At 40.7% G+C, this 12,320-nt stretch overlaps 1 protein-coding gene across 1 annotated transcript; it reads right to left on the bottom strand.

Moving 5' to 3' along the window:
• Window positions 1-1,175: 1,175 nt before the first annotated feature.
• On the bottom strand, window positions 1,176-2,183 carry LOC143803780 (olfactory receptor 5B12-like). Its single transcript, XM_077281547.1, has one exon. It carries the CDS (start codon window positions 2,181-2,183, stop codon window positions 1,176-1,178), a length of 1,008 nt encoding a protein of 335 aa, XP_077137662.1.
• Between the last annotated feature and the right edge of the window lie 10,137 nt (window positions 2,184-12,320).

Consider the following 12,320-nt stretch of genomic DNA (forward strand, 5'->3'; position numbering starts at 1 on the left):
CAAGCTCTTAGGCTCTTATGAAGACAAGTTTCTTTTGTTTGCGTAGGAAGAGCTGAAGACAGTGCATGGTTAGTGTAATACCAGGTGTAGGGACCTTACATTAGTAGCAACACTCCAGCGTTGCCAGAAAAAAAAGTTGGAATGGTGCTTTTGTAAGGAGAAGCACCGGACCGCGGGCACTTGTACCACGCCTGGTCCAGAAATGCTGAGGCTGCGTCCCTGTTGTCCTGGGGAAGGCATTAGGGCCCGGACAGAACCCCTTGCACGAAAGCAGGGGGCGTACGCAAGCAAAAGCGCGTGGCAGCAGTTAGCTTTGGTGCGGACAAGCAGCGTGCAGCAGGCTGAGGGGTGTGCTCTGCTCCCTGAGCACCCATGCCGTGTCGGTCTGCACCCACCAGCTCCGGCCACCACCCGAGTGACTATCAGAGACCAAGTGTCGGGTGCTCTGCCTCTGCGCAACTGAGAGGTATCATGTGCCCCGTGGCTGGGAGTACAGTGCACGGGCCGCCTAGGAAAAGCCAAGTAGCAGATGAACTTCTGCAGCTTACCTGGCCCATAGCTGCTGATTACCTCACGTTGGACCATGCAAGTGCCTCAGCCTTTCTCATCCCGGCCGCGCCAACTTATGGACTAGGAGCTCAGCAGAAGATACCGACCGCTGCCGCCAGAAGACGGACCATTGTTTGCAGGACCCCACTAGAACAGAACAGTGGTGACCATTGTTGGTGCCGCAGCCCTCCAAGCTTCAGGAGAAGACTGGGAAGCCTTTGACACAATAAGTGATTTAAGGAACTGCCATTATCTTGTTTATTGCTAATTAAGTCTACCTATTGCCTACCCTTGAACTGTTTAACCCTCATTTAACTGTTTATCTCCCTGCGTAGAGTATCCCCTTGTTAAATTAAAACTGTTAACCCTTGCTCTGCCTCTCTTGCGTCACTGCATACCGCAACTTGCTTACACTTTGACTCATTCCTAACACTAACACTTCCTATACACACATAGGAACATAGGGAGAGACCTGTTAGTCTAGCAGGGAGAACCAGAATCAAGCCTTTAAGCTAGTTGTCTTAGATGTATGTTTTTTTTAACATACATGGATTGTTTGAAAGTACAACATGCACAGTTACAATAATGCTGGTAGTGTCTGATTCATGCTGCCTATGGTAGCCTAGCTATTGAGAGAGAAAAATATTGCAACTAAGATTTTTTTTCTTCCATCTTATGACACTGCCTGCCGTAACACAGCAGTATGCATTTGCTTTACACTTCCCGATCCTCCTTCTAAAAGCTGTTTTGACGTCTTTATTCTTTAAGCTGTAAATAAGTGGATTGAGCATGGGGACAATCGCTGTGTTAAACAAAGAATATAGCTTTTTGGAACCTATACTATCACTTGGTAATGAATATTGAAAGATCAACATTGTGTAGAGCAACACAATGACTGTGAGGTGGGAGGAACAAGTGTAGAAGGCTTTTCTTCTACCAATACTGGAACGTATCTTCACTATGGTGATAATTATAAAGATATATGACATTAAAATGAGAAGAAATGGAATAAGGGTATATACAATGAGTCCTTGTATATCAGACAGTCTTTCCAATATTGTGATGTCACTGCAGGCAATTTCCATGAAGGGGACAATGTCACAACAGAAGTGATCAATTACATTCGTGGAAAAACAAGAGATCTTTGATACGAGCCAGACAAAAGGAACAACTTGTAGAAAGCCAAAAATCCAACAAAACGAGGCCAACAGAAGACATATCTTAAAGTTCATAATAATGTTATAATTTAAGGGCCTACAAATAGCCACATATCGGTCGTAGCTCATGGCCGTCAGTATGAAAAGTCCATGCCCTGATAAGGATGCGAATACATAGAACTGTACCATACAGGCCAGGTAGACCACCATGTTGTCTCCAGTGAGGAATGTTAGAAGGATCCTATGTAGGGTGACAGTGGAAGAAGTCATGTCTACTACAGACAAGTTAGCAAGGAAGAAATACATGGGAGTGTGAAGATGGGTCTCCAGGCAGACCAGTAGAAGAAGACTCATATTCCCAACAAGAACAATGAGATAAATGAGTAGAACAAGAACAAATATTGGCGCCTGGAGCTGAGGAACATCAGATATTCCCTTTATGATAAAATAGGTAATAATTGTTTGATTTTGCTTCATTTTTACATTTGTTTACGATACCTGCAATGAAACACGAGAATTTACTATTACATATGATAAAATAGTTTTAGATAATTTCTAGTACCAAATTTACATTTTTAGACCTTCTTTGGAGACATACAGAGATATAGAAAGAATATAACTTTGTATTTCTCAGCCCTTTTATGAAGCCATGATATAGCCATGTACATGAGACCAGAGTCACAATAGTAATCAAATGGAGGTGACATGCCAATCTAGTGTGTTTAAGTAAACATATATACCTGGACCTGATGCCAAAATAATAATTTATAGTAGACGGAGTGAAGGAACCGCCTACCTAAAGACACTTGGAGATGCTTTTAATAGGATTTATTGACAGTATTTCATATCCATTGGTTACACTGCAGTAAGTACAGTTTTGAGTAACATATCGGGTAAAAACCCTTCATTAGCCGTATAGACTAGGTTCACTGCATGTAGGTCAAGGGGATCCAGGTTGTGGGGTGAACTTCACCCAAACAGGGACAACAAGCTGCAAGTCCTGCGGTGTGTGTGAGGTCTTGATACAGCTGGATCCTGGTTGTCTCTATTTGGGTGAAGCCCACCACGCACCCTGTATCCCTTTGACCTATCTGCAGTGAACATAGCCTATACGTCTGATGAAAGGTTTTAATCCAAAATGTTGCGTAAAACTGTACTTACCATGGTATATAACCAATGGATATAAAGTACTGACGATAAAGCCTATTTGAAGCTTCTCCAAGTGTCCTTAGATGTGCAGTTCCTTTACCTTGTCTACCATTGGTCTACAGGAGCTCAGTGGTTGGCTCCAGAAGATGTAGCACCCGTCTCAAGCTAACTCTAATTTGCGGAGTGTGACACCCTCCTGTCTGAAAACAATAAATAATTCATGTCATTTCAGTGCAGTCAAGCCAGTTAAGAAATGTAGAAAGATTGGCATCAGTATAAATGGACCTAAAGATTGCCCAAGAACCTCTATTAAAAAAGGAAACTATGGGACCTGTTGTAACATTAATAATAGATAATCTGAAACAGAATACATAATGATTCTATGGCAGAATGAAAAATAACATTTCTGGTACATCAAAAAATACAAGTCCAAAACCAAAAATACTAAACTCCTCCTGAGAAGCTCATTCATATCAATATTGGCTAGAACTCTGAGTTTAGTGTATCTGTAGATGCGTATCATCCGTATGCACCCTCCCCAGGCACCAGTATTACAAAAGGCACAGCGTAGGTGGGGGTCATGTCAAAGACTTTGCCCAGAAGCTTCCATTTACATCTTCGGTCAGGGCTGATGTCAGAAGTCCAAGTCCATGCAAATTTGTCGCTATCTCTTGAGTAATATTGTTATTAGGTAAATATTTTTTTAAAGGTGACCTGTCACCAAATCGAAAATGACCAGTTTTTCCTCTTATTTTATTCCCACTGCTCCCCTGAGTATTCTGTTATTTTTCTTTATTAAATCTACCATATGGTTTCAGAGATATCGGCCTTTTTATTAAGTGCTACTTTTTAAGGTCTTTACAAGGGAGCGTGGCTCACAGGATGATTATTTATAGCAGCCTAAACACACGCCCCAGAGGATCCTTTGAATCACGCCCCCTTAGTAAAGAGCATTAAAAAACACTAAATATAAAGGTCCATATCTCTGGAACCGTATGGCGCATTTAAAAAAGAAAATCAACTGAATTCTAAGGAGAGCAGTGAGAATAAAATATGAGCAAAACTGACTTTTTCTGATCTGGTAACAGGTCTTCTTTATGTGCATAAACTGAGCAGTAAAATAATGTAAGCAATTTCTGACCCCAAGAACCCCAAGAATCGTTCCTCATACATATCATTGTGTGCAGACACATCTCTTAGCACTTTCTTATCCCAACTATAAAAGGGAGAATATTTGCTATTGTGCTTAAATCCTTAACAGAGTTCCAAGCAGGGTCAGTGTCCCACCATAGTAGGAGATGACCCACTGGCAGACAATATATTACAAAACAAGACCATAAATCTCTAAAACATACCAGCCTTAAGTTTGTAAAAATAATGGAATTTTTACATGCATTATTAAAGCCAAAAAATGTTGCCAAAAAAATTCCCTAACAATTTAGCCAAGGAACTGTGGAAAAGTCAACAGTATGTGGTCACTATGACTATTATCGACCATTCTACTTATGTAACGCATTTGTATGCTATTGGTTATTTGTTCTGTGTTTTCATTGAGAACAACACAGATTACAATGCAGCAATAAAGGAATATGCACATGTTCTGTATAGATGGGGGATTACAAAGATCACCTCTTATTGGGGAGTCAACAATCCTCATAGAACCTGGATGGAGAAAAAATTCCATCAGCGTAGACCACTGTTTCTGAACTCCAGTTGTAGAGTATCCCCAATAGGTTGTCTTTTTCCAATAAGGTACAGTACAGACCAAAAGTTTGGACACACCTTCTCATTTAAAGATTTTTCTGTATTTTCATGACTATGAAAATTGTACATTCACACTGAAGGCATCAAAACTATGAATTATCACATGTGGAATTATATACTTAACAAAAAAAGTGTGAAACAACTGAAATTATGTCTGATATTCTAGGTTCTTCAAAGTAGTCACCTTTTTCTTTGATGCCTGCTTTGCACACTCTTGGCATTCTCTTGATGAGCTTCAAGAGGTAGTCACCGGGAATGGTTTTCACTTCACAGGTGTGCCCTGTCAGGTTTAATAAGTGGGATTTCTTGCCTTATAAATGGGGTTGGGGCCATCAGTTGTGTTGTGCAGAAGTCTGGTGGATACACAGCTGATAGTCCTACTCAATAGACTGTTAGAATTTGTATTATGGCAAGAAAAAAGCAGCTAAGTAAAGAAAAACGAGTGGCCATCATTACTTTAAGAAATGAAGGTCAGTCAGTCCGAAAAATTGGGAAAACTTTGAAAGTGCTCCCAAGTGCAGTGGCAAAAACCATCAAGCGCTACAAATAAACTGGCTCACATGAGGACCGCCCCAGGAAAGGAAGACCAAGAGTCACCTCTGCTTCTGAGGATAAGTTTATCCTAGTCACCAGCCTCAGAAATCGCAGGTTAACAGCAGCTCAGATTAGAGACAAGGTCAATGCCACACAGAGTTCTAGCAGCAGGCACATCTCTACAACAACTATTAAGACGAGACATTGTGCAGCAGGCCTTCATGGAAAAATAGCTGCTAGGAAACCACTGCTAAGGACAGGCAACAAGCAGAAGAGACTTGTTTCAGGTAAAGAACACAAGGAATGGACATTAGACCAGTGGAAATCTGTGCTTGGGTCTGATGAGTCCAAATTTGAGATCTTTGGTTCCAACCACCGTGTCTTTGTGCGATGCAGAAAAGGTGAATGGATGGACTCTACATGCCTGGTTCCCACCGTGAAGCATGGAGGAGGAGGTGTTATGGTGTGGGGGTGCTTTGCTGGTGACACTGTTGGGGATTTATTCAAAATTGAAGGAATACTGAACCTGCAGGGTAACCACAGCATCTTGCAGCGGCATGCTATTCCATCCGGTTTGGTTTAGTTTGACCATCATTAATTTTTCAACAGGACAATGACCCCAAACATACATGCAGGCTCTGTAAGGGCTATTTGACCAAGAAGGAGAGTGATGGGGTGCTACGCCAGATGACCTGGCCTCCACAGTCACCAGACCTGAACCCAATCGAGATGGTTTGGGGTGAGCTGGACCGCAGAGTGAAGGCAAAAGGGCCAACAAGTGCTAAGCATCTCTGGGAACTCCTTCAAGATTGTTGGAAGACCATTCCCGGTGACTACCTCTTGAAGGTCATCAAGAGAATGCCAAGAGTGTGCAAAGCAGTCATCAAAGCAAAAGGTGGCTACTTTGAAGAACCTAGAATATAAGACATATTTTCAGTTGTTTCACACTTTTTTGTTAAGTACATAATTCCACATGTGTTAATTCATAGTTTTGATACCTTCAGTGTGAATTTACAATTTTCATAGTCATGAAAATACAGAAAAATCTTTAAATGAGAAGGTGTGTCCAAACTTTTGGTCTGTACTGTATGAGGTTGGCAACGTCGGTATTAGAGGAATTCTTAAACAAATTCTCAAACATATATATAGTTACTAGTGGGAACATCTTGCAGGAACCTGTTTTTTAGTAATATAAAAATATTACTTAGTATAAAGTTATAAATTATTCAATATTTACCTGGTCTTTTGGAGATTCCTTTGATGTGATAAATATTAAAATAGACTCAAAGTTGGAAATGAGCGGAAACTCAACTAATCATACCATCAGGAAGTATTTTCTGAATGTCTCTGATTAGAGGTTTGGACCTGGAAGAGTAATTAAAGGGCCATCACCTTGCATGTCCACACAAAGTCATAGATCCCTTTCTAATTATCATGGACTATTGTATGTTTTACTGCAAAAGTCCCAGTCATAGGGCCATATTAGATGTAGGACATTGAAGGAATCAATTACCATGCCATTACATGCAGTAACCAGGACATGTGATACCAAGGTAAGACCTGAGATCACTGCTACTTTATACCTCTTACTTGTCCCACTAATTAATCCCTTTGTTCTTCTTGGCTCCATAGAGACTTATTATTCTTTGCATTTTTTCAGAATTGATTTTTTTTTGTTCCTATAGTGTTGTAGAATAAAATATAAGCAATTAACGATATCCACATGTAGTGACTTTGTTACACTATGGTTCTTGGTTTAATCTAAGAAATCAACAGTAATAATTTGGAGCTAATTACGTGAAGAATATTAGCACAATACATAAATGCACTGGGTCGTATGGTTATATATCAAGCTTATTATATAGATTTGAAGAGTTAAATTAAATACATTTTGTAATTTTATTCTTTTCTGCTGATAAATGTTGAACTCTTGTAAGGAAATGGACACACTGCCCATATTCCCCCTTGAAAACACATGTATAGTTGTAAGTGTATCTTGATGTGAAATGTGTATTATGATATACCTTATTAGTAGGAAGAGTTAGTGTTAATAGTTTGGACATGCCCAGAGTGGGAGGGGATAAAGTGAAGGACTAGAGACGGCTTCCTGTTAGAAAGTCAGATAGGGCCCAGTGTGCGTCAGAAGCAGATCTATGGCCTGGTTAGTCAGCAGAGGCGCATGACGTAGGTGTCCCTGATGTGAGTGGAGATGGAAACAATGGATAGCGAGATCCGGAGTAGAGAAAGGAGAAATGACAGAAGGACAGAGTGATGAATCAGAGATGGGTTGTGGGACAGGATGCTTAGCAGTATGGCCTCGGGTTTATTACTCAGAGAGGTAACGGGTTAGGAACAGAGAACGTGAGATAAAGAGAGTGCCACGGGAGGGAGTTCCAAGGCATCACAAAGTTGAAAAGCTAAGTACCGGCCATATTGGTAACTAGTTCCCTTAAGAGGGAAGAAGATGTGGAGCCACAGGTTGAGAATAGGACTCTGTCTACGTGGACTGTAGTAATATGCTGTGTGGTGGAGAAGATAGAGAAACTTGAGGCAGTAGCAAGTACTCTTGAAGAGGTGGAGAGACTGCGTGAAGATTATCCGTATTGTGAAAGAAACATTCGTGAAGTTATGCACCCGCTATCTATTGTACATAGTCCCAACAAGTTGCTGTTCAGTAAAAGGCTGTTTATTGTTGGCTGGTCATCTCTCTCATTGAACTGTTCAACACCTGGTCCTGGCTAGCCAAAATCACCGGCATTACGCCGGCTGTAAAGGCGTAGTGTCCCTGCAGACAAAGGCCACACACCCAGCCAGGATCCCCACCTTTGAGTACCTCATCCACGGCTGCCACCCCACACCATGATGCCCCTCTATGAATGTTCCACATAAAACTGGTACATTATGTTATACATTGTAACAATTCTGTTCATATGTCCATATTTGTTTTTGGTCCAGGCAGGGTGAGGCGTACTTACTTTTTCACATTATTGTAATACTTTATTTTCTGGAACAATTTCAAGGGTGCCAACACTTTCAACCATGATATTATCTAGTGAAGGATCTGAGGGGGTGGAGCATGACACAGAGAATCAAAGATCACCAGAACTGGTGTCATGCTCCACCATCCCAGGGCTGGCCCTCTGAATAATAGTATTAGTTTTGCCAGCAGTGTTCCTTTAACTGTGAATGCGCATTAAAACGGCAATCGTTAAGGCTACTTATACCCTTATTGCCATTTTAAAACAGAGATGGGGAATAATGCAATAGAGCCACCGAGCATGACAGCTGACTCTCTGCAGTACCGGACCCAGACGGTTTTCCTTCTGATCAGTGCTGATTACCCTCTTAAATCCTGCTGTCAATCACGGCATCGGTATTTAAGTTGTTGCAAGGGAGTCACGAGTCCCCTTAGTAACCATCGGACCCCTGCCATCAGAATCGCAGGTCCCAATGTTTACAATGGTACAATGGTACCTTGAGGTCATGTGATGACCCCATGGTATGGTGGCCTGTGAGATCAGGCAATAAGCATAGTGACAGTGACAGTGTCCCATACACTGCTGGACACAAGTACAGCAGTGTATGGGACAAGTGATCAAACTAAAAATTATACATGTCCCACAGTGGGACTAAGTAAAAAAGTTTTTTAAAAAAGCACCAAAAAATTGCACACAAATTACTAAAATTAATTTTGCCACTCAAAATGCAGAAACTGCACAATAAATTGTGGAGTCTAGTTTCACCTATTAACCCTTGTGTACCTTACAAATTTGCAGCAAGTACAAAAATTAAATTTTTACCACTAAAATGTCATATTTCCACGTCTCAATGTTATAAAATCCTGTGAGGCACCTATGGACTCAAAATACACACTACACCCCTAGATGAATTCCTTGAGTGGTCTAGCTCCCAAAATGGGGTAACTTATGGGGGTTTCTGCTGTTTTCACATGTCAGGGGCTTTTCAAATATGACATGGTACTCACAAGCTATCCTAGGCAAATAGCGCTCTTTCCTTTCCTAGCCCTGCCTGGCAGACTTTTTTTTTTTTACCACATATGGGGTATAGTTGCGATTGAGACAAATTGCGCAACAAATTATGGGTCCATTTTCTCCTCTTATCCATTGTGAAAATTACAAATTTAGGGCGAAAACAATATTTTTGTGAAAGAAAAATATGATTTTTTTTCAATATGACTACCTAAAGTTATCAAATTATGTGTCATACATGTGTTGGTTCAAAATGCTCACTATACCTCTGAATAAAATACTTGATGGGTTTAGTTTCCAAAATGGGGTAACTTGTTGGTTTTTATGACTATTCAGGCACACCAGGGGGTTTGGAGAACGCAAATGAGACACGACGCCTGCAGGACCAGTCCATCAAAGTCTGCATTCCAAAACATCACTCCTTCCTTTCCAAGCCCTGCCGTGCGCCCAAACAGTAGTTTTCCTCCACATATGGTGTATCGGCGTACTGAGGAAAAATTGCACAACAGGTTTTGGAGTTAAATTAAGGACCAAAATTACATTTTTGTGGGTAAAATGTGATTTTGTATTTTCACAACTCTGCATAACAAAAAGCTGGACCGCGAAACGCGCGTCAAGGGACTCCTGGGAAGCCGTGGGTAAGCATGTGGATTTTACTACAGTTTTGCTTGGCTTGTAATAGGGATTTTTCCTATATACTGAATGATTCCTTTTGATTGATCCAGTCATCAAACCCTTCGTGTTATGATCACAATCATGACTGTGCCTTTTTGGGATACATTTGATCTCCCACTCCTTCTCTAGTTTATCCCCAGTTTTCCCCTATACCTCCTGTCTTTTGCATCTCTATTATATTGTGTTGTTTCTTTAACTTGTATATACGATTTGTTTCAATAAATAATAATAATTTTTTATCATGATTTGTGGGACATTGTGCATACTTCATTTTTTGGTTTATATAATAAATAGAGATGAGTGAACTTGTTTGGAAAAGTTTCGCCATTTGTAGCTCAGAGTTTCATATACTTTTTGCTGATTTTTATTGGAAACTGTCAGCCAATTTGTCTTTAAAAAAGTTGGATTTATGCAAACAACAATCTAATGAAAAAAAAATAAAAGTGTGAAATCGACTGCATGCAGAAGAACATTAAGACCCCTCAGAAGACTTTTTTATGTCTCTTTATGTTATCGGAAAAAATAGAGGTACAGCAGAATTAATATGCAACCATTGAGAATCTGTGTGCAGCTGTGTGGTTTCAGTGTAGTACTGCTTGTCACAGTTATTAGACACGAAAGTGGGACACGTGCTGTGTCATACATAGAGTGCCACAGCAATTTCTATTTTACTTTGTATTTTACACTAAGCCACATCCCTAACCTCACTAAGTCCTTTAAATGCACCCACAGAAATATAACTCCTAGTGAAGCCCATGTTTTCACCCAGAATGGTAACACTTTCATTGCGACCATACAATTCCCCACACACAGTATGATGTCCCCACAGTACATTCCTCCACACACACAGTATGATTCCGCATAGCACATTCCTGACGCACAGTATGATGTCCCCACAGTGCATTCCCCCTATACAGTATGATTTCCCTACAGTACATTAACCCCACACACAGCACGATATTCCCACAGTAGATTCCCACCACCCACAGTATGATGTCCCACAGTACATTTCTCCTCACATAGTACATTCCCCCACATAGCATGATGTACTCACACGGTATGATGTACTCACAGTACATTCCTGCCGAAACGCGCGTTGGGGCGGAGGCGCGGTCCCAGGTATTATTGTCCCTAGTGCGGTAAGTGATTGGCAGCCACCACATTTTCGGCATTTTACAGGAGCGGGCATATTGTTGAAGTGCCGCAAATATGACCATCCCTTTAATGTATTACTTTCAGCCGCCTCTGTGCATTATATCAGTGGCGGTTTGCTGATCACTGCAGATTACTGCTCTACTATTGTACTGCACCTGTACTATGTTGAATTCAGGTTTTTGCGTTATGTTTACTTAGTTTTTATTTTTTATTTTGTATTTTTGCTAATTTTTTCTATGGCTAAACCCTATACTACTAGGTATATATATATCTTTTCTGGGACGTTATCCTGGGCACGTGCCTCCTGCTTTTTATCCAGCATTTTCTTGTAGTGTCATTTTCCCTCCTTGCACTTTGGTCATGTTAATTATCAATAAAGTATATATATTTTTTGGTATATTATTTGTTGGACCGTTATTTCATCGTTTTCTTGAAAGTGTTATATGCAATTGATGATAGGCCCTGTGGGTCTTTGTCACTAGTGGTACGGATTGTTGTTTTATTATGTTCTACCATGGTGACTAGTTCTATAAGCTGCTATTTACTCTTCACTGTGTTTTGCACAGATTTTCTTATAGGCATGGATCTGAAAGCCAGAGAAACTGCCTGGCACTCACATATTGACCAAGCGTTTGGAGGTGATATTACCACCTCCCTGTTGACCAACGACCGCAGATGGGACGATCGAGTTATGGAGTTGCAAAATATGATTGTGAAACGGACAAAACTTTGGTGGAATTGTACTTTCTTGGAAGGTTATCAAACTAGAAAAATGATCCCACGTGGCTTGAGGGTTAGGGTTATCCCCACCTTCCCTGTGGATGATGCCACCTTGGTGACTGGTTGGGAGGAGGCGTGCAATAATTGTTCTATTCAGCTCATGAAATTGTTGAGCGACTATAATAAAAATGTCATTGAACAGCTGGACATGTCTATTAAAACAGTGGAGGATGAGTTAAAATCACAGGGGACTGTGGAACAACTCGATTCATGTCACAAACAGATTGAGAAGGCTATTGATAATGCTGTTAAAAAAATTCAAGAGACACAATCTTCAAAAATTAATAGGGATCGTCATGATTATGAGAGCAAGAGGGTGTATCTATGGAGAAAAGGTAGACCGTTGGATGGTGCTATGAAACGGATTCCATCTCAGTCTTCAATCTCATCTGTTAGTGATACCTCTGAACGATCAGTATCTTCCATGTCGACCGGGTCTAGAATGACAACACGTAATCAGAGAGATTACACGTACCATCCATACAGACGTGATGATATTTCCTCTGAATCTCGGAAATATAACAACAAGGTAATTAACCTCAGCTCTCATAAATTTACTACCATGGAT

Source organism: Ranitomeya variabilis, chromosome 2 (genome assembly GCF_051348905.1).
Source record: "Ranitomeya variabilis isolate aRanVar5 chromosome 2, aRanVar5.hap1, whole genome shotgun sequence".
NCBI lineage: Eukaryota > Metazoa > Chordata > Amphibia > Anura > Dendrobatidae > Ranitomeya > Ranitomeya variabilis.